The 27,295-nt window shown below is 40.0% G+C and overlaps 3 protein-coding genes across 3 annotated transcripts; 2 read left to right on the top strand and 1 right to left on the bottom strand.

The window, feature by feature from the left end:
• Positions 1–1,634: 1,634 nt before the first annotated feature.
• LOC117491522 lies at positions 1,635–4,676 on the top strand. The gene is made up of 4 exons (XM_034141547.1): positions 1,635–1,694; positions 2,865–3,341; positions 4,242–4,407; positions 4,534–4,676. The coding sequence occupies exons 1-4, from the start codon at positions 1,635–1,637 to the stop codon at positions 4,674–4,676; spliced, it is 846 nt and encodes a 281-aa protein (XP_033997438.1).
• A 10,091-nt stretch (positions 4,677–14,767) lies between these two features.
• zgc:153031 (uncharacterized protein LOC557552 homolog) lies at positions 14,768–20,651 on the top strand. The gene is made up of 6 exons (XM_034141112.1): positions 14,768–14,980; positions 15,480–15,529; positions 15,646–15,751; positions 17,468–17,594; positions 19,597–19,712; positions 20,182–20,651. Exons 1-6 carry the CDS (start codon positions 14,874–14,876, stop codon positions 20,270–20,272), a joined length of 597 nt encoding a protein of 198 aa, XP_033997003.1. The 5' UTR covers positions 14,768–14,873; the 3' UTR covers positions 20,273–20,651.
• Positions 20,652–23,954: 3,303 nt separating this feature from the next.
• mterf2 (mitochondrial transcription termination factor 2) lies at positions 23,955–27,065 on the bottom strand. The gene is made up of 2 exons (XM_034141181.1): positions 26,841–27,065; positions 23,955–25,730 (listed from the first exon to the last, which is right to left on the bottom strand). The coding sequence occupies exon 2, from the start codon at positions 25,708–25,710 to the stop codon at positions 24,583–24,585; it is 1,128 nt and encodes a 375-aa protein (XP_033997072.1). The 5' UTR covers positions 25,711–25,730; positions 26,841–27,065; the 3' UTR covers positions 23,955–24,582.
• Positions 27,066–27,295: the final 230 nt, after the last annotated feature.

Genomic DNA, 27,295 nt, shown 5'->3' with positions numbered 1-27,295 from the left:
ATAGGTATGGTCCTACACTATATTATTCAAATATAGCATGATAGGTCCACTTTAAATTGCATACACGTTCTTTTAGTAAACACTGAAAACGGGTCCCACAGACCCAAACAGCACAAAGGTTAAAGGTAAGCATATAATAATGTTAAAATGTGCTAAATATATACACTGCAAAAAACAAAAAAAAGAGGAGTAAAAGTAGCTCACGACTTGTTTTATATTTTGAAAGTAGCTCTCATCCTAAAAAAGGTTGGTGACCCCTGGTGTAGTGGTTGTACCCCATGTTACTCGGCACTCTCCTGTATGCCCTCCACTCATCACTAATAATGCTACTTCCTGACTTAACATGCCGTCTAATCAGAGGGACAAGGGGACATCTTGATCGTTTCTCCACTAGTTTCAACACTAGTCTCCGCCTTTTGTCTTTAACTCCCATCTTTCCGAAGACCCATTTCTTCCTTCTCCAGGTATGTCCAAAGCGTCCACGTGCATACTAACAAAAAATAAATTATAACATCATCTTAGTTAACAACAAAATGCACACAAATTACAGTAAAAATTGTTGCACATCATGTTTCAAAATGCCATACTTGTTTATTAGGTGCATTATATAAAATTATTTAAGGATAATTATACAGTAATGGTCCATATTGATTTAAAAAAAATAAAATGTATTCTCTTCGTTCTTCAGATATGACTGTGAGGTTAACGTGTAAGCCAGTAGCGTAACAAGGTTGTGATTGGCCACAGTGCAAATATTGTTTTGGGGCCCCCCCCCCATTGCCCCAAACATAAGCGCATGCTGATGCGCTCACACACGCACGGCATGGACATACACTCTCTCTTGTCCTTTCTCTTTTGCTTTGGTTTGCTGTACATTATAAATGCAAGCTATTACATTTTTTATAATGCTGCCAAACTTGCTGCTGCTAGCTAAAGTACAGTACAGGTTGATTAAACGGTTCGCTCGTCACGCAAGGTATCACATGACATGAAAGCAGGGCCGGTTCTAGACAATTTGATGCTCTAGGCGAGATTTTTGTTGTTCATTCATATCTTATTTTACCTAGTTAACATTTATTTAGTAATGCATTTTTTTTATCTCTCCAGTTTTATACGATACTTTTGGTTTACTGTCCTATAGTATACATTGAAATGATTTCAAACCTGTTTATCCCAATAATTATAAAGGAGTGCCTTGGAAATATGTGTTTACATCAGGGGTGTCAAACCCAAGGCCCGGGGGCCAAATCCGGCCCGTGACTTCATTTTCTGTGGCCCCACAAGAGCTTGCAAAGAATATTATATGTTTATTATACAGTTACATGATGATTTACAGAAGCACGTTGCCCATAAACTACATGTCCCACAATGCATCTCAAATTAGACTTTTTTTTTCTCAGAATTTGACTTTTTTTCTTCTAAATATGTCTTTTTTCTTAGAATGTGCCCTTTTCTCAGAATTTGACTCTTTTTTTTAAATGTTACTTTTCTTTTAAATGTCACTTCCTTTTTTTGAAATGTCACTTCTTTTTTTGAAATGTCACTTCCTTTTTTTGAAATGTCACTTCTTTTTTTTTAACCTTGAGGTGTTCCTCCAACAAACTCTCTGTACGGTTTCCTCTCAGTCTACGGGCATGTCCTTTGACGGTCGACCTAGCTCTTTCATTATGTTGGGTATGACTGCCAGTCTGGGGGTTCACAAACCACCTGCTGTGGTTTATGGTGTAGTGCAGGGGTAGCCAACACGGTGCCCGCGGGCACTTAGTCGCCTGCGGGGCATGTTCTAAAAATAGCTCGCCAAGCAAATCCAAAATGTAAAAAATATACAAAACAAAAAAGGAAATGTAATTAAAAGAATCTACCCTATGCATAAACAAAACCTCAATCATAGCGAACTCTATCTACTTACTACAACTCTATATCTATCTAACACCCCTCCTCCCCCCACCCCCACAATGAATATCGACCAATCACGTTCTTGCTTGATTTGCGGACCAGCGCTGCAGTCAGGAAGAAAAGCAATGTGGAGCGGCAGCTCACCGCTTCATAAGGAGTTTGACCGTGATTTTCCTTCTGGCAGAATCTACACAACACATCAGCCCCATTGAACAGCCTAGTCATGCTGCAGCGAAGAAGACTTCTCACAGAATCAGCCCTTGCAAAAACAGGGCTAAAAAAGAACAAATAGAGCGAAATGAGGCATGGCTAAAATGCATGATCTGTTTGGTATTTTGAAAATAAAACTTCACAGACATGTTTTATATAGGTATGGCCCTACAATATATTATTCAAATATAGCATGATAGGTCCACTTTAAGGAGCTGCAGTATTCTCTAAAGTGTTCTACAGTGTCTGTATTGCCTTTAGACAATATTATATACCTGTGCTGAGCTAGATTGAGATCATATATCAACTTTATATCTCTCAAATTATGTTATACTTAGATTTTGCTGAACTAACTGTAAAGGTTACGTCACTTTTTAACTGAAATGAAAGTCTTTTCCTACTTTATTATCAAATCCAAATGACTTTATCATCTATAATTGACCACATTACCGTAGCATGTTTTTAACTATACTTATTGCACAAAATCTGCATTTATAACAACTTGCAGAAGTGTTTTGTCAAAATCACATCGTGTAAAAACTGTTTTATATGTTAAGAATAGTGTCAAAAGTGTGCTTAATGTTAACCTTTTTTTGTTTTACTCACACCTATTGTCTCCTCTAGAGTGACCTAGGACAGGGCCATCCAATCCTTAACAAAGAGTATACTTGTGTTTTAAAGCATAATTAACTAATTAAATGACATGTTTTCTACTCTTTCTTTTCCTGTTCCTGTCCGTCCTCTCCGCTGCTCCTCAGGTGGAGTATGAAGGACTGAAACATGGGATCAAAGTCCTCGAGGAGGAGACTGTCCTCCTCAACAGTCAGCTGGAAGACGCACTACGTCTGAAAGACATTTCTCAGGGTCAGTTGGAGGAGGCCTTAGATGCCCTAAAGAGTGAGCGTGAGCAGAAGAACAATCTGAGGAAGGAGCTGGCCCACCACCTCAGCCTGAGTGACAGTGTATACGGAGCAGGGGCCCACCTGGCCCTCACCGTCACTGGCGTTGAGGGTCTCAAGTTCTCTGAGGAGACCAACATCACCAACGGTGCTGCTAACGGCAACAACGAGGACAGCAATAGTCGCAACGGTCATGTTCACGCAGGCACCGGATTGGCTAAAATGAACGGGGAGTACAGACCGGGCTGGAAAGGAGAAGGCCTGCACCCGGTGCCGGACCTGTTCAGTGAACTCAACCTGTCCGAGATACAGAAGCTCAAACAGCAGCTACTACAGGTGGGTCATAAGGAAATATAGCAGGCTTTTTATGCTAGCTGCTAGCCATTTTGTAATATTGAATGTTATTTTCAAGGTCAGTACTGACACCACTTGATCACATTGGTTATGTGTCCAGTTACTGTCTGGAAAAATGTATCTGCTTTATAGCTGTTACCAACACTAACCCCAAGACAATTTACTGTGGCACTCAAGCTCATATATGCAAATATATTGCATTTCAGTTTGAAGTAGTGTCCTGCCTCCTTCTCTGTGGGTGTGTCTGTTTGTTTTGTGTTCATTGTTCAGTCTTTATTGCTTCACTGATGAAAGGAGCCCTAGTCACTGTTTGCCCATGATAATAGCGAGGAAAGGGCAAAGTGCTGACAGTTTGGGAATGAGAAGAAAAGCATGGAAAACAACACAAAATACTACAGCATTTACTGATTGTTTGTCTTTCAATAATGAATTCAAAAAATGTTAATGGAACGGCTTTAAAACCACAAGTGATGATAAAGACAAGATGCTTATCATTGTATGTTAAACACAACATAATTTGGTTTGGCAGCAAGGTACTCCGTTAGCAGGATATATGTTTGAAAAAGGGTAAACATATACCACATATAGAAGAAGAAGAAGAAGAAGATGGAAAAATCCCCCGAGGGGGATATTCAGTTTCCACTCTGTCGTACACACATGCGTTTTTATACAGGTACATACAGTCCACACTTTTTAAATCATGCACATACATGATGGGGCACAGTAAACAATGCCCATAACATAGATAGCCTACACGTTAGTCTAGTAAACCTCACTTACGAGACGACGCAAGGTTTCCAGGCATTGACCCCGTACATTATAGCCTCTAGGAACATGCTCATGCAACACCAATACGCTCTTGATCTTGTGTTCGCCTCAAAGGGTGGCCTGTGTCATGTTATTGGTGACTCCTGCTGCACTTACGTTCCCGACACCAGCAAAAACATTACCGACACCGTGCTACACCTTAACAACCTGTTGGCCAACATGAAAGATGAAGACATATCCACTGCGAGTGGCTGGGACTGGTGGTCCTGGCTTACATCGGGTGGGTGGGAAGCATGGCTGGCTACAATAGTTACGCCACTGATCATCTTTTTCGGCCTACTAATCTGTTGCACATGTTTTATTATCCCCCTACTGAAGAAATGTGTCTCCAGCATGATATCCTCAGCTTTCGTTCAGTACGCTGCTATCCCACTCCAAGATCCAATGGGGCGCCACACCTACGCCAACCTTTTGCCCCAAACATTCTGGCGTGCAGGTGCCCCTGTGACCGAGTCAGAGTCAGATTCTGAATTTGACACTGCGATATAATCCATGTGAATTGAATGTACCCTCCTCTTATGCTTACATTATACTGGAGTCTGTCCTCCACAAAAACAGCCATTTTCCATGATATATTTGTGATGTGTTTACTTAAAGGGGACCTATCATGCAAAATGCACTTTTGTACGTCTTTTATACATGAATATGTGTCCCCGGTGTTCCAGGGAACTCACCAAGTGTCAGAAAACACAACCCTCTCTATTTTCCTCCATACCCAAATCTCTAAAAAAGGGGCTGCAACGGATCTGATAAAAACTGATCCAGATCTGAACACTGTCCTGACGTCAGGAAAGTGGCGCTACGGCTATCTGGCCAACTCCACCAATCAGGAGGAGACAACCACGGCATTGCCGTTCGAAAGCGCTGGAGACGCTGTAGTACATATGCCAGGCCTCTAGATGGTGCTGTTGCTCACAGAATCAACCCTTGCAAAAACAGAGCTAACATTTTTCAAATTGAGCAAAATGAGGCATGGCTAAAATGCATGATCTGTTTGGTATTTTGAAAAAAAAAAGTATAAATATGCCTTATATAGGTATGGTCCTACACTATATTATTCAAATATAGCATGATAGGTCCACTTTAAATTGCATACACGTTCTTTTAGTAAACACTGAAAACGGGTCCCTCAGACCCAAACAGCACAAAGGTTAAAGGTAAGCATATAATAATGTTAAAATGTGCTAAATATATACACTGCAAAAAACAAAAAAAAGAGGAGTAAAAGTAGCTCACGACTTGTTTTATATTTTGAAAGTAGCTCTCATCCTAAAAAAGGTTGGTGACCCCTGGTGTAGTGGTTGTACCCCATGTTACTCGGCACTCTCCTGTATGCCCTCCACTCATCACTAATAATGCTACTTCCTGACTTAACATGCCGTCTAATCAGAGGGACAAGGGGACATCTTGATAGTTTCTCCACTAGTTTCAACACTAGTCTCCGCCTTTTGTCTTTAACTCCCATCTTTCCGAAGACCCATTTCTTCCTTCTCGAGGTATGTCCAAAGCGTCCACGTGCATACTAACAAAAAATAAATCATAACATCATCTTAGTTAACAACAAAATGCACACAAATTACAGTAAAAATTGTTGCACATCATGTTTCAAAATGCCATACTTGTTTAATAGGTGCATTATATAAAATTATTTAAGGATAATTATACAGTAATGGTCCATATTGATTTAAAAAAAATAAAATGTATTCTCTTCGTTCTTCAGATATGACTGTGAGGTTAACGTGTAAGCCAGTAGCGTAACAAGGTTGTGATTGGCCCCAGTGCAAATATTGTTTTGGGGCCCCCCCCCCATTGCCCCAAACATAAGCGCATGCTGATGCGCTCACACACGCACGGCATGGACATACACTCTCTCTTGTCCTTTCTCTTTTGCTTTGGTTTGCTGTACATTATAAATGCAAGCTATTACATTTTTTATAATGCTGCCAAACTTGCTGCTGCTAGCTAAAGTACAGTACAGGTTGATTAAACGGTTCGCTCGTCACGCAAGGTATCACATGACATGAAAGCAGGGCCGGTTCTAGACAATTTGATGCTCTAGGCGAGATTTTTGTTGTTCATTCATATCTTATTTTACCTAGTTAACATTTATTTAGTAATGCATTTTTTTTATCTCTCCAGTTTTATACGATACTTTTGGTTTACTGTCCTATAGTATACATTGAAATGATTTCAAACCTGTTTATCCCAATAATTATAAAGGAGTGCCTTGGAAATATGTGTTTACATCAGGGGTGTCAAACTCAAGGCCCGGGGGCCAAATCCGGCCCGTGACTTCATTTTCTGTGGCCCCACAAGAGCTTGCAAAGAATATTATATGTTTATTATACGGTTACATGATGATTTACAGAAGCATGTTGCCCATAAACTACATGTCCCACAATGCATCTCAAATTAGACTTTTTTTTTCTCAGAATTTGACTTTTTTTCTTCTAAATATGTCTTTTTTCTTAGAATGTGCCCTTTTCTCAGAATTTGACTCTTTTTTTTAAATGTTACTTTTCTTTTAAATGTCACTTCTTTTTTTTGAAATGTCACTTCTTTTTTTTGATTTCGACTTTTTTTCCAGAATTTGGCTTTTCTTTTTAACCTGTTAAGCCCGAGAGACCCCGGTACCGGGGCACTGCCGCAACATCTTGCAGGAAACAGTGTCTCAGGGCATGTTCATTTAATAAAACTATGAATGTTTTATATCCATGTAACGGGAAGAAACTCATCTAACTGATCATTTTAATTTTTTTCAAAAGAAAACCCACAATGCTAACACTGAGCCTCTGAATTAGCAACGAGCGAAAAATGCTAACACCTTGCTGCACCGAAAATCACTCACAAAACCTTATTTATCTTTTCACCACATCCAACACATCGATTCACATCGTGAGGTGACACAGAATCTATCGACACCGACATTACCACAGAATTATACGTATTTGCGACGTTATAAGCAAAAACGGACATCAAAACAGGTCACGCTCGGTAGCTAAAAATGCTAACATTTTTACCTTGGCTCTGTAGTCTCTCCAAAGTGGTCTTCAATGGCATTAAAACGATAAAAATGCTGCTGAAGTTAATACATAGGTTAATCTAATGTGTCTGTGTCCCTTTGAAATGATTTCTGATAATCCATAAGCATTAAAACTGCTTTTCCGTTTCCAGATGTCAAAGCTAGAGATTGTTTGTTTGTTTGTTTGTAGCTTTTATTGAGATAGGTTCACTCTGATTGAAAATGACATGCGCGAAGCCCCCACCTTTTCTCTTCACAACATGTGTGTGTGGGGGACTCCCCCTTCAATTCTATTGGCTCTAACGGTCAGAAAGAGGTGTCAACCATCAAAATCGAGCAAGGGGGGCCAGAGATATGGAAAATCCACCCAAATGACCCCAGAAGTGGTTTCTTTTTGCTAAATCTCTCTAAAAAGGTCAAATGTCACTTGTTTTGCATCAATCTTGATACAGGGTACTTATTATATGTTGTACTTTGGATTCCTAAAGCTTTTAGTCTACTAACCCATCATCCAAAGGTGGTTTTCACTATAAGTAACAAATAATTTTTGGACGGACACTATAATTTACAGTTTTTTACTATGTAAAATCTGAATTTTCTTTAAAATAAAAAACATCTATATTGATTCTGACTTTTCTACATCCAACTCACAGGTTTATCATTACTTTGAGAAAAAAGATTATTAATTTAACCCTTTTAGAAGTGAAGATATAGTCATTTGTTCTGGGAATGTCATTTTTCGAGCCTGAGACCTGAAAAACAGGCTCAGGGCTTAACAGGTTAAATCATTTTGTGACATTCTCACTGAAGAGACTTGCAATTATTTGCCCCAGACTTCTGCTTTCAGACGTAGTTAATTATGAAGTTATTACCCTATCTGATAATAATCCAATGCAGAGGCAATAATGTAATGTAATACATTATTTTATATATATATTTATATATGTATTTTTATATAGTCTTAAAGTTACAACCGGCCGTTTGAGTGCAGCCCTAATGCTGATGTGGCCCGCGATTAAATTGAGTTTGACACCCCTGGTTTACATAAATTGTGATCAAAACGTTTGAGACCCACTGAGATAACTAAGTACACTAAAGTTAACTATCTAAACACTGAGAGAGTCTTTTACCTCACTGAGCTGTAGTTATCAGCCTCTCAGTCTGTCAGGAGAGAGCTCCCCTCCACCTTTGTTGGAGAAACATCTTCTTCTTATATCCGTTAGCGCAGCTAGCACCAGATGCTATTAACAACAGCGCCGGTACCTCGCTCCCACGCTCACTCGCACTTTGGCTGTGAGCTGCGGGCGCCAACATCCCCCACTTTCATCACTTACAGCGCCCATCGTACAGGGCAAATGAAAAGTGTAACCGGGATGAAAAGGGTGTTACCTTTACTTAATTATGAATGTTGTTACATCAAGGCCGAAAATTAGGATGAGCACCAACGGTCAAAAATGGTTTCCCCCCCCCCAGATCTGGCGCCCTATGCCAAAAACCAGCCCTGCATGAAAGGAAGCAAGGTTATTGGACAGACAAATTACAAATTAATTTAGGTTGCTTGGTTACTTTGAAGACTGCGTGAACTAGTCAATGCCATTGGGGCCCCAAAATATATATATATATATATATATATGTGACCCGCTCTATCGAAATCAGTCGGAAGTCGCAACGGCTCATTTAAAAATAAACGTGGATTTGCGTAAAAAACTATTTTTTCGGGGTTCGGGTGTTTTGTTTGATTTTAAATAAACAAAGTCTTGGCTTTCAGAATATGAAACTTTTATTTCCAAAACCACACGATAAATACATTTTTGAAGCTTGTAAAGGGAAGATGACAGGCACCTCTCACTCGCAATCTGCTCTTCCGCAGCGCCGCACCCCTCCCTCCGGCTGAAATTATGAATGTAAGGCATAGTAATCATACAGTAGATAACACGGCAGGGTCCGTTACAGTTTGTTTTCATCTGATTTCAAATAAACAAAGTCTTGGCTTTCAGAAAATTAAACTTGTTTCGGCAAATTTAGATGATAAATACAACTTTGAAGCTTGTAACGGCATAATTACAAGCGGAGACCGGAGTAATTTAACGTCACAGCAGTTATAACAACAGCCGGTGTTTCTCGTGAGTGTTTTCCCTGGGAAACAAACACAATATACACAAACGCAAAAATACACAAACACACACACACACATACACACACACACTCGCGAGCTTCCCCCAGACCAGTAATCCAAACGGAAATATTTTCCCTCCGGACTATTTTGATCATTTGCTCCGCTAATAATCAATTAGATCGATGGATTCCAGAGAAGAGGAAACTTTGAAGGCCTTTTTCTCAAAATGATGACTCGGTGACAGTCATTATATAATGTGACATATTTTGCTTAATATTTGGAGTACAAAAACAATCCTGATATCATTAGAAAGCTAGGAATCTCCTCTTTCCAACAGCACTACTTTGACGTTAGCTTGTCTACATAATCGATCATAGCAAATTTAAATTAACCTTATCAATGCATAAAGTTACCTTCCTAATAAAATATCTCTCTAACTTACAAGGATGACCCTAAGAAGCCGTTTGTTCTACAGTATTATCCCACTTAATGCTTTACACTTCTCTATTACGTTTTAACTTGGAGGCTACGATTAGCATCATTAGCACATATGTAGCTACCACTTGCTTACATGCTAACTCAAGCCTTGCTACTTTTCTCTTTCGTATAGCTTGTTCGTTCACACAAGGCCGTAACGGAGCCGCGGAAACGGACCCCTCAAACGATAACGGGTCCCAAGGTGGGTAGATCTGCGGACGGAACGCTCTGGGGGGCCAAACGGCTCCGTGTGGACGTCCTATACGATCATTTCCTGATAACGATGAAGCCATAGCCCCGCCTCTCCCCACCTCTGCTGCTCACTGCTGTAGCAGTAGCAGTAGCAGTAGCTACTGTCAGTAGCTAGTGCTACTGCTAACCATGCTACAGATGTTAGTGCAAAATCTACAGCTCTTCTACCACAACCATCAGCAACAAGTGGACATGGAGAACCACATGAACTACATGTTGCTAAATCCACCGCGGAGAATAAACAGAAGGGCAACCAGGCAACCATGGCAACCATGCTCGGGGGTCTTCTTCACTGCTTTTGGTGTATTTTGTGGCGGAAGTACAGCGCCACTTACAGGCCCGGCATATGTACTACAGTGTCTCCAGCGGGTCGAGCGGTCTCATGTGAACGGACACGTTTATTGAGCCGATTGCGTGTGAACGGAAGACTTTTTTGATATCGAATTCGGTTCATTTTCGTTTGCGTTCCCGTGTAAATGGGGCCTAAAAGACCCGGCCTGTCAAATCCTCACGGTGTTGAGGTTATTTTTGCCCCCTGCCGTCTTTTTCACATGCAAATTAAATCATCATTGTTAGCTTGTACTAATTTGTAGCCTCATGGGAGGGGGGGCGCAGATTTGTCATGGTCTCTCATGACAGAATCATGTGAAGTAGTTAATTAAACAGTAATGCAAATGCAGTGCCAAAGAAAAAATTACTTTCAGTTCAGTGTTATTTGTAGTTGTAAATGAATTTAGGGCACATGTTTCTCCTGTAGAGTGCTACATCAGTCTACTTTACCTTATATCATGTTATTCTCTGCTCTCAGGCGTTATTTGCCCATCTTGAAGGGCTTTCCAGCCAAATACATATATGATCCTTGGAATGCCCCAGAGGACGTGCAGAAGGATCGTAGGAGTCCACTACCCCAAGCCCATGGTGAACCATGCAGAGGTCAGCCGCATCAACATAGAGCGGATGAAGCAAATGTACCAGCAGCTATCCAGCTACAAAGGACTGGGTAGGGACAGGACCCAGACACTGATAACTTCAAGCTCCCTATGAGACTTGTTGTCGTAAAAATACTTTGATAAGCCAAGAAATTCAGAGCTAATGTTTCTGTATCGTTTTCCAAAACAAGTGTTGTCTTGTGGTTAATTTGAATGCTTTTGTCCCCTTGCAGGCATGCTTGCGACCATACCTGCCAATCCCAAAAGTGGTGTCGGAGGAGTCAACACAGGAAGCAGTCACAGTGTGGGAGGCTTTTCCACATACACTGTAACTCCTCAAACAGGTATGTAGATTGAATAGTTACATTCCCATTGTTAGAATACCATTATTTTCATTTAATACATACATAAATGTAAGATTTTACAATGCAGAAAAGATACTAACGTGTTATTTACTTAAGTCATAACACTTATGGCTAAAGTAAAAGCCCAGTAGACTTGAGCCAGCTGTGATTATACATATTTGCTATCTGTGGCATCGGATTTGCTTTGGACCTTTTTAAACTGAATAATGGTAATTTAATTTTGGTCTTCATTATTGTACGTTGCGAACCTACATTTCTCCCAAAAGAAGACAGAAATATTGATTAACAATAAAATGCCCTTAGCTGAGAAATTAATCGCTACATAGGTAAAGATTCACTTCACTGCTGAATGTATCGATTGTCTATAATCTTTGTTCTACGTGTCATTTTTTAATGCAGAAAAAGTACAGACCGTGAAGAGGGTCCACATAGAGGCTTCAAATCGCTAAAGCAGAGCAAATGGTGTGCAAAAGGTTGATTACAAAGGGAGTACCAGTCAGTCTGGATCTTTTGGATAGCGTCTTTATTTGCACTGGCATCAGCTGACACAGCAGCAGCTGTAACTAACAGCCATCGATAGCCATACAATTCCTTGTTCTTCAAATAAGACATGTTATGCATCCCAGGAAAGGCGGAAAGCATTTAGACTATAATTGAAGACAAAGAACCCTGGAACTGCAGGATATAAAAGGCAAAAACATTTGATCTCCAGTATCCACATCTAGCTGTTGTGAAGACCTCTATTGTCTTCCACTACAGTATGTCAACTGCTGATCGTTATCATCAATGTTCCCATTCAAGTGATGGGAACATATAACACAATCTGGAGTTGCCTACCTGACATATAGGACCTGGATAACACACAGTGGTATCTTTCTGAAATATATCCCAATATTTCTTTAGAGAGACAAATATTGGGAAATAAATACATTTGTCATATATGTACATAATGTGATTCCAGTTTTTAAAAGCTCTGGACACTAAAAGGAGATGTACAGTAATGAAAATACAACCTCACTGTCAGGTTTGACAATAAAGAATGCCTTTATAAAGGCTATCAGACATGTTATCAATATTTATTGTTTTTATTTCAAACTTTATATATCTGGTTGTGTGGTTTTACAACACCTTTTGTAAATAATGTGTTACGAAAAAAGAAATGTATTGGATATGCATGTCATTTTCTCGCATGTGATTGTAAATATGATATTTTTGTATAAAGAATGACTCAATTCTAACTGTATTGGAATGGCAATAAATGACAAACATTGTTATATAATTTCATTATAATTCATCCTTTTATTTGCACTTTCTGTAAAATGTTTTTATCTGACACCATTCTCTCAACAAGAATGAAGGTATGCCTTTTTAAAGTCTGATAATCCTGCATAATGTTTTGTGTTGACATCTAGCCATGCGAAATATTCTCAGATTGCTATACTTTCAACGAATTTGCAAAAAAGATGAAACAAGTTTGTACTCATAATCCCTTATGCAGTTAGTCAAGATTTTTCACGCTGAACATCTATAGAAATGTGTTTTCCTAGAAAAGCTTTAAAGGGGGGAAACATCTGCTCTTGTTTTAATTGAAGAGATTGGTATATATCCCATTCATAGGTTTTTTTCCGTTATAGATCAAACCAAATAGAGGGGTTGTTTCCAGGAAATATAATTCAAAAATGTGCATATCACACTTTCTTTTCATAATTGTAATTACTCAAAACTCAATGGTATCATTTTCTATGTAAGCCGTAACCTGTTTTATATCTGCTTAACCAAAACTTAGTTTAATTAATTACTTAAATTTGCCAAAATAAACTTCATACAAAGAAGCGTTTACAAATTAAGACTTTTGCCAATGGCCTATCACGTTTTATTACGTACCTAACCTTTGTGCTTTCATGGTTATAAATATTGTTGCCCTCAGACTGGCCTTTTCCAGAGGTTGGAGAAGTACTCAGATCTTGTACTTAAGTAAAAGTAGAAGTACCAGAGTGAATGAATGCTCTGTTACAAGTAAAAGTCCTGCGTTCAAAATTATACTCAAGTAAAATTACAAAAGTATTGCATCAAAATATACTTAAAGGACCAATAGTAAAATTACTCATTATGCAAATTGGCCAATTTCAGAATAACATATGTTTTGATTATAACTATTAATGTGTTTATCAAAGCTGGTAAAGGTGCACCTAATTTGTATTAGGTAGTGTATTTACTCAAGGTGTACTAAAGTCTTAGTTAAATGTGCAAAGCAACCAAAGATATTAAATAAATGTAGTTGAGTAAAGTACACTATTGACCGACTTGTAATGGGGTGATTGGTGAAATTGAAATAATTAGTAAAAGTCCCTCAAAAGTGTACTTGGGTATTATTGAAAGTATTCGATGTTCTCGCGCCCAGGAGAGGAGCTTAGAATGAAGAGACTAATGGAGTCTCCGAAAAGGTTCAAATTGGTTGAGTTTAATTAAATGGCACGATGATACAACAAGCAGAGGGTAAGAGGAGAGACAGAGCAGCTGTTGCCTCGCCGGGGTGCAGGGGTGAAGTCCCGTGGTGAAGAAGAAGAAGAAGTAGTCTTCCCCAGAGCCCCCTCACCTCTCTATCTCAGTGGTGACCCCTCCTCATCGATGGTGGGCGGTGACGTAGGGAGGGAACTTCCCTCCTCTTTCTCATTGTCTAATGTCAATGTCTAGTTTCTCTGATTAGGTCATCTCTCTGAGAGTGAATCTTAAATGTATGTGTGATCAACAGACGCTTTTTAGGGGGTGAGGTTTTGCCTACTGTGTCTGTGTATATCTCACTGTCTTGTAGGGTGAGATGGTTTTGCATACAGTGACAGAGGGGGTATCAGCTGCTATGACAAAGCTTACTGTGCGTTTAACCTAAATTACGTCATTGAATATTGATTTTAATTTCTAACAATCCCTCCTTTCACACCTTTTAAGGTGTGAACACAATACTGAAATCAATGAGTTCTTCATAAGACAGCTTTTAAACTGACGGTATGTTTTAGACTAAATTATGCTATAAAACATTGATTTTAATTTCTAACAGTATATTGATATATCTATTTACTCAAGTAGGCTACACTGCCAAAATGAACTATCGCATGCAAGCAGCGTTTAACAATCAATACATTTGCCAATGGCTTATCAAGCTTTATTACCCTCATTTGTGGTAATAAATATTAATATTTGATATAATAAGTTGTTTTTTATAGGGATTGGCTTAGTCTGGCTCCTTCACTCTTATTAAACTGTTTAAGAAAATACAATTATTACAAAAGGAGGTTTATATTATGTTTATATTCTTTAACCAATGTGAGGGAGTCACGCTCTCTGTAGGAGGGAGCACGCTGTGAAAATCTCATGAGAATCCACTGGAGGAGCTCCTCCGTGTCCAAAGGCTGCTGCCGGTCAGTGGGCGGTGATAGTTGAGTTCAAGCCTCTATAAATTGTTCCCGCACACAGAGGCGGGTAGAGTTGCCGGTCATCGATCCTGTGCTTGTTTGACTAACGCTGAAGATGGAAAATACCCAGGACAAAGTGCAGAGGAAGCCTGTTCGCCTCATCGCGGCGGCCTGCAATGACATGGGCATCGGGAAAGAGGGGGGAATGCCCTGGAATTTACCGTAAGAGTGAAACCTTTGTGATGATGTCTCTTATGTGACTCATTCAGTCAGGAAGTGTTATGTCTCTATATGAGATGTTGCTGTATCGAAGAGAGCCTCTGTATAATATAGCCTGTCTGGCCCTGTCATATAGGCTACCATTTGAGTAAAGCTTTGGACAACTTTGTTATATTTCTAAATGAAAAATGAAAAATTGTCATTTTATTTCCTTGATTATGTCATTTGATGAAAGCAGTGTATGCTGAAGTTCTTGGTGTATAGGTGAAAGCAGCAGCAGTGCTAGTTGAGAGAGACAGTAGGCCTACTCATAAAAGCAGTGTCTTTTGAGCTTATACAACATAGTAAAATCTGAAAAAGAGTTGTTTTAAAACTATACATCTAATTCCCTGGGGCATCCTGTGCTGTATGTGGAAACTACAGTAGGCTACATGGGGTTATTTTTGCTTAACAGCTGACTTTAGTATGCCTGATTTTAATATTCAACATTACACCCTTACAGATCTGAATTCCAGTGGTTCCTGAACAAAGTCACAACGGTGTCAAGACCAGGTATGCCTCAACGTCCATATTTCATCATATTATCGCCATCTTATTTAGGGCTGGGTTTTAAAAGCTGCAAAAGTTGAGATGTGGAGAGTCAAATATGCTATTCTTTTTTGTTTCAGGAAAGTTCAACATGATGGTGTGGGGGAAGAAGTGCTGGTTCTCCCACCCAGAAAGTACTTTCCCACTGCCCAATACTCTTCATGTGGTGCTGAGTTCGACACTGGAGTGAGTGCTCTCTCTCACTAACATCTGCTTTGAGATTCCAGTTTTTTTTGGGTTACCCAGAAATAGGGCTGCTCGATGATGGCAAAAATCATAATCTCGATTATTTGGGTCAATAATTGATATCACGATTATTAAAAACGATTATCCATTTACTTTGAAAACATCAATTTATTGGAGAAAAAAAATGTGAACAGTATGTTTTTAACAGTTGATTACCCTGAACTTTAAGTATAATTCAACTGAAAAAACTATTAAAGCTCCCATGTCATGTTTTTCCGGTTATTACCCGTCCCCTTGTGTGTTATGAAGGTTTTTATGCATGTAAACGGTGTGCAGAGTCAAAACCCTCAAAGTACACCCTGTAGCGAGTAAAACTCTAACACAGAAAATACCTCCCCAAAACGCCTCGTTGGAGATACGTCACTGCCCATTTGAGTCTTCCATTTCGTTCCGGGTACGGCATGATGTCAAGCGGTACCCGGAACGAAATGGACCAATCCCGAAGAGCCGTTACGTTACGTCCGCGGAGCCGTTACGTTAAGCCCCCGCTGATTGGTCCAAATTAACCAATCCACGGACTTCCTCACACACACATCTGTGTGCAGGGAGCAGGCAGCTCAGCTGATTTCTCCTCCCTGGCTGCAGGCTGATAACAGACAGTTGGGATCGCAGCAAAATTCTCTCTGCAGACCCATTCTCACAGCGTTTATCAACCTTTTTCTTACTCAATATCAAGCCACACTTATTGTTTTTACTTCGGATGTGAGTTTGTGTGTGCTCAGGATGAGTTTGGCTGTGTTTTGCTAAGTATCCTAAACAAGGAAACAACACCTCCACGGAGCTCAGCGCGATTCACAACGTCCCGACCAATCAGAGCACACTGTGCTCACAGGGAGGGTGGGGGCTGGAGCTATTGGAGCTACAACGAGCCGTTAAAGGCAGATAGTGAAATTCAGTGAATACACGTAGTTTACAGAGATGCTGTATGAGAAACCAATGTGAGTTTGGAAAATTGCACAATATAAATCTATTCTAGTAGACCTCAACAATGGAATTATGATCAGTGGAAATGGCCATGACACCTCTCCTTTAAAAAAAAAGTAATAATAATAATAAAAGAATAATCGTTTTATTTCGATTACGTTGTTTTCGTAATCGTTGCAAGCCATAATCGTAATTGCGATTAAAATACGATTAAAGGTGGGGTAAGTAAGTTTGAGAAACCGGCTCGAGATACACTTTTTGTTATATTCCATGGAATGTTCTTAACATCCCGATAGCAATGAATATCTTAAAGGTGGGGTAGGTACGTTTGAGAAACCGGCTCGAGATACACTTTTTGTTATATTCCATGGAATGCTCTTAACATCCCGATAGCAATGAATATCTTAAGTGCTTTGACAAAAAATCCATACAAAAATTTCATCTGTGGAAGCCGTAATAATAACTGGATGGCCTACCTGCCCGTCAGCCTTCCATCTGTGCACAAACTTATCTCGTGCCCTCATTGGTCATGTGCGCGTTCGTGTGTGTTGGAGGAGGGGCTCTATAAGGAAGTGGCAGATTTTCTCCGGTTGTGTATTTTCAAATTCTAGCGATCTCGAGCCGGTTTCTCAAACGTACCTACCCCACCTTTAATTGAGCAGCCCTACCCAGAAACCAATCCCAGATTTCTTATTGTTCTTGTGAAAATAACAAACTTTTCTCCTCTTACAGCTCACCTCCAGATCATGCCCACTTTGTGGGTTCAGACCTAGAGGCAGCTGTCCGCCTGGCTGGGAGCCACCCCCTCGCTGACCTGATAGAGACCATCTGGATTGTTGGAGGAATGCAGGTCTACAAGGTAAGCGTGTTTCATTGAAGCCTCGTGATACATATGGCAGAGAGCACGGCAGGAAAATTAGTTTTGGGCAATCAGCTATGGCCCCTGTCCTCACATGACTCCCAGCATAACCAGCATAACCAGCATAACCAGCTCTACCAGACTTCAATCCGTTCTACTCCTTGCAGACTAATTTAACAAATGTATTTGTGTTGTGAACAGCATTTATGAGCCAATGGGCCTTCAGTCTTGCGTGCAAATGTTCTGACACATAACCAAGAATGAAAGCGATTACACCAAAAATGCCTGTTAGCAGAAGAACTCCAGTTTGAGTAAAAATCAAGGTACTGTTAAATACTGTCAGAACAAAATTGATTTTATGGGATTATATGGCCATAAAACAGTTCTCGCGGTACTGGAAAAAGCATGTAGGGCAGTATGTACGCCATTGAGAAGTTGAAATATCATCCTCCAAGGGTTTTTAGTATTATTTGGGATCAGTGGAAAACTAGTTTATCTTTAACTCACTAATATAATAATCCAGTTATTATAATGACTTTAAAATTTATAATAATCTTAATTTGATTGAGATTTGTGTGTTTTTATGTTAAAGGAAACCTATCATGCTATATTTAAATTATATATTGTAGGGCCATACCTATACTGTATAAGGTATATTTATACGTTTCTGTTTTCAAAATACCAAACAGATCATGCATTTTAGCCATGCCTCATTTCGCTCTATGTGCTGTTTGCTGTCTATGGGTCTGATTCGCCTGACCACGCCCCCCTGCAGGAGACGGGAGACGTGCTCTGATCAGCTGCTGGGCTGTCAGAAGAGGGGGAGAAAAAGAGATCTCCGTGTTTTATTATATAGAGTCGTTATTCATTTGTTTTAAAGCTCAATAAATAACAAAGAAGACCGGCACTTTTCTAATTTTGTCCGGAAGATTTAAACTTTAACGGACATCTTGACCAGCGAAACAAACTGAAACTGAAACTCTGCCGCACGGTCCCCTCGTTCCTTGGAAGAGGCGGAGAGGTGGGTGTTTGTCATCTGCTGGTGGACTAACCGGAGAGAATTACAGTGCTTGCCTCGACGGGGAGGGATTGCATTGCAGCGGGAGCAAACGCTTGCCTTGGGGAGGGAGAAAGAAAGCCACAGCGGAGAATAAACAGAAGGGTAACCATGGTAACCAAGTCTTCTTCGCTGCTTTTGTGGCAGACTACAGCGCCACTTACAGGCCTGGCATATGTACTACAGCGTCTCCAGCGCTTTCGAACGGCAATGGCCGTGGCTGTCTCCTCCTGATTGGTGGAGTTGGCCCAATAGCCGTAGCGCTACCGTCCTGACGTCAGGACAGTGTTCAAATCTGGATCAGTTTTTATCAGATCCGTTGCAGCCCCTTTTTTAGAGATTTGGGTATGGAGGAAAATAGAGAGGGTTGTGTTTTCTGACACTTGGTGAGTTCCCTGGAACACCGGGGACACATATTCATGTGTAAAAGACGTACAAAAATGCATTTTGCATGATAGGTCCCCTTTAAACTAATGTTTCCTTGCGCTAGGCAAACAATTTCTGGTGGAGTGCTCGTAAACAAAAGCCAAAATTAAATAAAACCCATGCAAATCCCAGAATCAGTGACAAAGTGACATAGTGACAAATTACGAGCAAACTGTTCTTACAAAACGGAAATTCATTCAGTTAGCTTCCTGCACAAATTATTCACAGGATGCGAGCAAATAATCGAGCGACATCCTGTAGTTCAGTGTTCCTATAAACCTTAACATTTTATTACACTAGCAGGTTTGGTAAACAGTATACTGTTAACATTGTCAGTGCTGTGTGGAGTCACAAATATAAAGAGCTGTCTTCCGCAACTAATGGATTTCTTCCTTCAAATGTCAGTATGTTCTTTCTTACAATAAAGGCTTATTTGTATCCCACATTTTACCGTATGGAAAAAGAAAAGCCACATTGTTAATACTGTCAATGTGACCCTCTGTTCATTCTTCTGATCAGGAAGCTCTGCTGCATCGGTGGTGTGACTTGGTTTACCTTACGAAGGTCATGGCAGACTTTGACTGCGACGTTTTCTTCCCCGAGTTTGACAGAGAACTCTTTAAACTACAAGAAGGGTGAGTGTCCATCTCCTCCCCCAGACCATTATAGTGTGTGTTGTCCTGACCCCACGTCTAAACCGTGACAAGTGACATTTAAAGTTGTTTTTAACCTCGGCACACTTTGCTGACGCCCCATGAGACAGTTATTTTTGCCTTTTGTTACAAAATAAACACCAGCACCACCATAGGACCGCACCGTTGGGGGTTTCTCTTGTTATTTAAAATTCTGTGCACTGAATGTGACGACTAAATTACAAAATAATGTACTAAAAGTAGATCATTCCCTTGTCTTTTTATTATTTGAGGCGATACATTACAACTTGTAATTAAAGAGTATTTTAATTGTTCTATGTCACTAGGTTGTATTCCATAACAAATGTGTATTATGTATGGATATTGTTTATCTATTTAATTATTGTGTTTGCCAGTTTTCTGTTCTTTTAATAAACTCACAAAGCTATTTTTTACTTTGTTTCCTAACCAGATTTCCTGGTGTACCGAGTGAAATTCAAGAAGAGAAGGGTGTTAAGTACCAATTCCAAGTATTCAAGAGAGAGACAGGCGACGAGGTTTAGACACTTAACAGAGAAAAACTCAAAGTCACTCATTACTTGAACACCTTTCAAGATCGATTGCCGAGTCAACTCATGGACAGGGAAAGCCAAAGTCTTGCTATCACTTTTTGTATTATACGGAACATTCCAGTGTTAATACTCTTGACATGCCTGAAATCCCATTCTTGTTTTACATTTAAAAAACAGCCACCCTGTGCTGTCACCTTGTCAGGTTTCCCCACTCGTCCTCAGTAAGTGTGCAGCTGCACAGAGAAAAGGGTAACGAATAATGAAATAATGAGACGTACTTTTGGATGAAGGTTTTATCGGTCTAGTCTTTTGTGAATTTGATAGTTTTTTTTCATGAAATGGTTAAAAAAAATAAAACAATCCTACCTCATCTGGTTGTATGTGTTGCTTTTTGCCACTAGATGGAGGCAACTCAATGAGAAAAGGAATGACAGCCCACCTTAATGCTCCCGGGAACTGAATTAACCACCAACTTGGATTACACACACACACACACACACACACACACACACACACACACACACACACACACACACACACACACACACACACACACACACACACACACACACACACACACACACACACACACAAGGGTTAATGTAAAACAAGGCGGTCATTAATGAAAATAGCACCCTGGGCCCTGACTGGTATTGGATTTCATGTTCGCCATGAAACCCTTAGTCAAAGCACATCATCTTCAACTAATTACATTTTGATACAAACCCTTTTGTACAAACAAGAAAACTAAGATTAGTTAAACATTATTTCATGACATACTCCTAATTCATTACAATAAGAATATTTGAATATTGATATTTGTGATATAGACTTTTAGTCATTTATTTGGCACAGTTAATTTTCCTCAGTGGTGTCTTGAGCCTTTATCTCCTATGGGATGTTGGGCGGAGTGTGTTACAGGCACCCATACTAGAGCGTCCTGTTGTTCCTATTTTTTAATTGAAAGAACTTAATTGTGAACGACAAATATGTGTTGATATTGGCAGCAGGAGAGCTCTTTTATGTAAGCAGGATAAATAATGGAGCTAACATCTTATTCAATGGAGGTAACATTGAGTTGCTTTATTATGGTTAATCTTTCAGTAAAAAAATTACTATTGGTTGAAGGCTATCATGTGTTCATCTTCAATCTAGAAAAATTGCAAGAAGTTGCTTCAAGGGTATGTTATGAATACATTTTAAATTATTTTAGTTTTCTTGTACCTTGTTAATATAAAGTACCTCTATTAATATTGAATTAGTTCAAGATTATCTTTTACATTATCCCTTACTTATTTACTTTTTGAAGAAGAAGAAGATGGACCTTTATTTATTCAGAAATTCAGTTTCCACACACATGTCGTACACACACGCATTTTTTTTATACAGGTACATACAGTACACACAGTACACATACAAATACACACACAGTTATATGCACACATGCAGTTGAGAGGTCAGAGCGGAGGCAGCCAGTCTAGCAGGCGCCAGTGAACAGTTGGGGGTTAGGTGCCTTGCTCAAGGGCACTTCGGCAGTGGCCCAGGAGGTGAACTGGCTCCTCTCCAGTACCAGTCCACACTCCGTATTTTTGGTCCGATCGGGACGTGAACCGGCGACCCTTCGGTCCAAAGTCCAATCCCCTACATACTGAACCACTACCGCCCTGGGCATTGATCTTTCATCAATGTGATGTTTATTTTCCTCCCACATCATGGTATATTTGAGTTATCTCAACAGTATGGAGCTAGAGAGACAAGTAATAACAGAAAACCAATTTTCTAGCTTTGTGAGTAGAGAAAAAGTTGAACTGCAAATGTTATTTTTTATTTAAAGAAACACAACACAAGTGCAATAACAATATTTGTTCATGTTTTTATTTTAAGGCGGAATGTTAGAGGTCTATTGAGGAAAACAAATATTAATATATATTGCGACTTAGTGGTGAACACAGTACTTTCCTTTGAGAAATAGGGACTATTTCAGTTGCAAAAAATTGTTTATTTTTCTCCTGCATTAGCTTGTTTTGATGAATATACTTCAAAAATAAAAATGTAACTCCCACTGAGGAATATTTACTGCTGTAGTTGTCGTCCAAGTCCTGACTTCAGCTGGAAATCATAGCTTTTAATTGCAGATGTCATCTGTTTCAGGTGAGATATAATCCATAAAAGCAATTTGTTAAGCGTGGCTAATATCAACCAGTGTCGTGTTTGAAATGAAAAAGTACAATTTATACTCCCTCTTATTAACCTCTCTGGCTTGTCTTCGTAATTCAAACCCACAGTGCGGCACGACACGGCCGCAGAGGACAAGAGGACGGTGGGTAAGAAATAGAGGTGACTTGCATTTATACACCTGAGGCCTTGTCCCATCCTGATTAACTCCTTGTATTTATTGCAGAGCGAAACTCAACCTTGATGAGTTTAAGAAAATGTCACGGATGTCTGTGTTTTAGAAACCGTCAGTACATCAGCTGCGGTGTACTCCTGTTGTACCACCCTCAGGGGTTCCATGTTATGAATGGTTTAAAAATGAACTCAAGCATCCATCTGCTGAGCACACATTCATTACCAGATGCACTCACTTTCGCATCATCTGCCCAGTGGCTATCACCATGACTACAGAGCCTTGCTGTGTGATGCAGGAAGCGGCAGATGGGCAGTGGAAGTTGTTAATGTATATAATCCCCACCTCCTGTCCCACCTCATCCCTCTGGACACACAAGTCCTCTCTCTGTTTTTGTTGTGACCCCCATTTTACACAGAGAGGGAACCTTCAGGCATAAAGTCATGGCTTCATTAGCCGTGGAGCCCACTCCCATTAAAGGGCACTCTTTCACATGCTTCAAGGGCTTTTTCTGGCTTTGAAATATTAAGACACATTCAAAACACAACCTTTTTGCAATGCCCTCCTTTGGTTAGACAATGCTCAGTAAAATTGTGTATTGATTTTGTGGCCGACACTTAAGTAAATGTGGGCACTAGCCCAAAAGCAGTCTTTTTACCTCTGAATGACGCACACAGACAGGAAAAGCTCATTAATTAAGCCAAATATAATCGAAAATCTATTTTACATGAATGAACTGAAACTGCTTTTTGAATTAATATTGAAAAGTGCATTTAAAGAAACCGTTCAAATCATAGGACATTTTCCTGACTTTTCATTTTCTCATCTTTCAATAGCATTTGAATTCCTTTGAAATTATAATGACATTTCTGTAGTGAAATGGCATATAATAAAGTGTCTCCATCTGTAAACTAACAATACAAATCTGCCACCGATTTCTTCCCTGAGGGAAACAGTGCTGCCAAGAACATTGTGTGAAAATAAGAGACTTACACAGGCTGTAAATAAAAAGCTTTGAACAGCCTTGTTTGTCCACAGTTATACTCATTACCCAGTTATATTATGCAGTGTTTATTTCACAGACCATAAGACTGTTAAACACCTGAACTAAGAACATCCATAACATTCACCTGTTTGTAACTTACAAATGATTTATTACTTGTATATAGACTCTTATGGCACTACTTCTATTCTATTTTATTGTATTTACTTGCACTATTTTATCTGTTGTATTGTGTTGCACTGTTGGAGGAGCCTGTAAACTAAGATTTTCATCGTCATAACTACACTGAAGCTATGTACGAATGACAATAAAAGCCTTGAATCTTGAAGTTATAAAGTGACTCGCAAATAAGCTGTAATACATTCTTTATTTGGCAAGGGACTCTCTCCTAAATATTTTGATGCCAATACATTTGTCTTACTCTCTGGGAAGTTGATACCTACATACACAACATGAATTTACTCCTGCAGTAAGTGTGATGTATTTCATTTGTAATGCCATCAGACTGAAAAATTGTGAGTTTTCTTTGATCCGTGTGAATATTTTAATTTTCTGCATTTGGTGTTTAGATACACTTCATTATTACAGGAACAAAGCAGTTTGTTGTTTGGATTTAAATTACTTTGAATATTTTGGCAGCAGAAAGGGACTCTCAAATACTTTCTGCCAAAGTGTGATCCTTCATCCTAATTTTTCACACCTTAAATATACATTTAGCCTGTATTTACACATTTACACCCATAAATCGTGCATACTGAGATACTTTCCAACAGACACTCAAGTTAAAGTGGCATAAATAGATATATGTGGGATAAACAGATGTATCCCATTATAAATGTAATGTTTGAAATGGGTGCACACCTTAATCCTACACTGAATAACATAAATAAGAATATTAATACACATCCAGTTTAAACTTTAATTCTCTTGATTTAATCCATACAAATGATGTCAGTCATCCACTTTTAGAGGGGCGACAGGGTTAAAAATAGGTCTTTCACTACGTAGATGTAATTTTCCATAGCTCATCTCAAAGTCCTTTTTAGTGCCATTAAGGACCTCCAGACTACCTGTCCTTACGTCATACCCATGCACCCTCAGTCGCTGGATGCGATAATTCACTATCTGCGTGGTCAGCTCCAAAATGGTCGGAGTCTCTTTGATTTGCGACATGCTGATTCCAACGCTGAGCAGGCCCTTAAAGCGCTCGGCCAGAATATCCTCAGGGTAGTAAAGCACAGCCGGACAGTTGAGGATGATGTGCCGCAGCTCTGCCTCGGAGCAGCCAATGGTGTCCTGCGAGTACGCCAGGGTGCGGCGCATGCTGTCGGGGTTCAGCTCGGTGACAAATCCCCTGAGTTTGGAGAGCAGGTGGAGGAGCTCGGCGGTGCTGAAGCCCTTGTCCCTCAGAAACAGCAGGTTCTCCCTTAGCACCTCAGGGGGCTTCAGGAGAACAAACGGGTTCTGACTCAGCAGCTTCTGCAGCCAGATCTTCATGTTGGCCTCCTCCCCCCCGAGCTCCTGGTAAGCCTGCTGGAGGGTGCGCACCATCACCTCGTTCTGCTCTACCGGCCGACTGAAGCTCAGCGGAGCGCTGGCCATGAGCTTAGTGATAATTCTCTTGTTGAGGTTAAGGCTCTGGAAGAAAGTGATGTTGTTCCGCTGGTTGTCGTGGTGGCTGGAGGAAGTGAAGAAGGAGGCTGGGAAGTTCTCAATGATACCAACCAGCTCTTTGTGTTTCGGGCACACGGACATCCACAGCTCCCTCTGAGTCTGCATCTGCTCCGGCTGGCAGAGAACCGCCTCAGGGTGAACTGTGAGGATCCGGGCAATGACAGGGCCCGAGGCCCCTAAGTCCTTCAGCAGGTCTGCTACCTCCTTAGTGTAGGCTGGGCTCTGATGCAGGACCCAGCTATTTAGTTTCCGCACCTTCTGGATGTCCACAGAGAGATCGTAGAGAGCCTCCACAGTCTGCTGGTTCTCTGCTGGGATGAGTGTTGCACATGGTCTTATGTGTAAAGATAGAGCTGCGGCACTTTGGCATCTGAGGCACAGGGATGTTGCGATCAAACGCAACATTGAGTCATGAGGTAGATAACCTAAAGGAGCAAGAGAATACATCATTTGGGGAGCTTTATGATGAGCAGACCATTACAGTGATACAGAATAACATATCAAACATTAATCAAACAATGGTATCAGCTGTGGTGATGCTCTGAAAGGCCAAAGGTGTGTCATTGTCGGCCATGTGCTCCTATCAAGACAGGATACTACCAGATGTCAAATGTTTTTGTTTCTCTATCCACAGAAACCTCAGGCAGTTGTACAACAATATCCTCTTAACGTTATGCAGTCAGGGGATTTTTCTGGGGCTTCCTGTTGTCACTAAGCCCCACAGATAAGAAAATTAAATTTAAACAATCACAGTTGTGGTAGTTCATGTAAACGTCCCCCTTTAAAACAAGTATTTACAGAATGCTGACAGAAATGTATTATCTCAATGTATTTCCCACTAAAACACATTAGGACTACTACCTGTATTAAAGTGAATTGCTGTTTATGTAGTGATGAAAAAGCCATTTGTAATGTAATCTCCATGCTGCTTCAACACAGAGTGCACCCAGATGTTTACATGTTGTGAACATCAGCACATTTCCTCAACCATAATCAACATTTTTGCACATCATGCATAAAATGTACCACCTTCTAATTCATAACCAGTTATATATTACACCCAAAACAGCCTTGCTCTTATAACACAGTATTTTATACTATTCTGCACAGCTGGTTCCAGATGTTTCATAGGGGAAATCATGATCAAACTCGTGGATGGTTCAACAACCATCAGCTAACACATTCAAAATTATAATGAGCAACCTTAGTGCAACTTAATGCACATTATTGTCACGATGAGCAGGATCGTACATCCTAACATCTTATCAGAGTTTACGCGGATACCTAAATAGGCTACACTTATTCTTCAATTTCAAAATAAAAGTCTCCTTAAATGAAATGCTGTGTTTTAGTCATAGAAACATGCTAGGTATGTAGCCTGCTTGTTAGCTAACTAAGAGACAGTGGCCTCGCGGAACATCACGTAATTGAACCATATGGCTTAACATGGTAACTATCAGTCACTGTTGACAAAGTGGTGTAAATATTTTAAAGGTATAGCTAGTATATTGGCATCTTTAAATGAAATGAGTTACCTTAAGCAGCGGTCAGAGGAAGTGACGTATTGTTATGAAACTGTCTTCTTCTTCTTCTTCTTTTTCGGGTTTGACGGCGGATGGCATCCAGCTCAATGGTGCATTACCGCCACCTGTCTGTTCCATAGTGTGGATCAGACAGTACTTACTTCTTATTCTAAATCCCTCACAATCAAATGAGATAAAAAAAAAAAAGACAAGAAAGAAACACCTAAAATCCTATAAAACCCCCGTACCCCTTAAGAAATATAACAATGCCCTAACCTGTGCTGCCTCACTCATGCTCAATACTACCTTTAAAGTGACATCCTGTACTCCTCAACATCTCCCTCTATGTTTCATACTTGTACATCTCATTACTGCGTACTCTATTGACTCCCAGACAAACCAGTCTGGTGCACTATTAATTTTAACATTTTGTTCAGTGCACAGTGCCCCAATCTCAATCTGTTCAA

Source organism: Trematomus bernacchii, unplaced genomic scaffold (genome assembly GCF_902827165.1).
Source record: "Trematomus bernacchii unplaced genomic scaffold, fTreBer1.1, whole genome shotgun sequence".
NCBI classification, from domain to species: Eukaryota; Metazoa; Chordata; class Actinopteri; order Perciformes; family Nototheniidae; genus Trematomus; species Trematomus bernacchii.
This window is presented reverse-complemented; position numbering and strand designations above follow the sequence as displayed.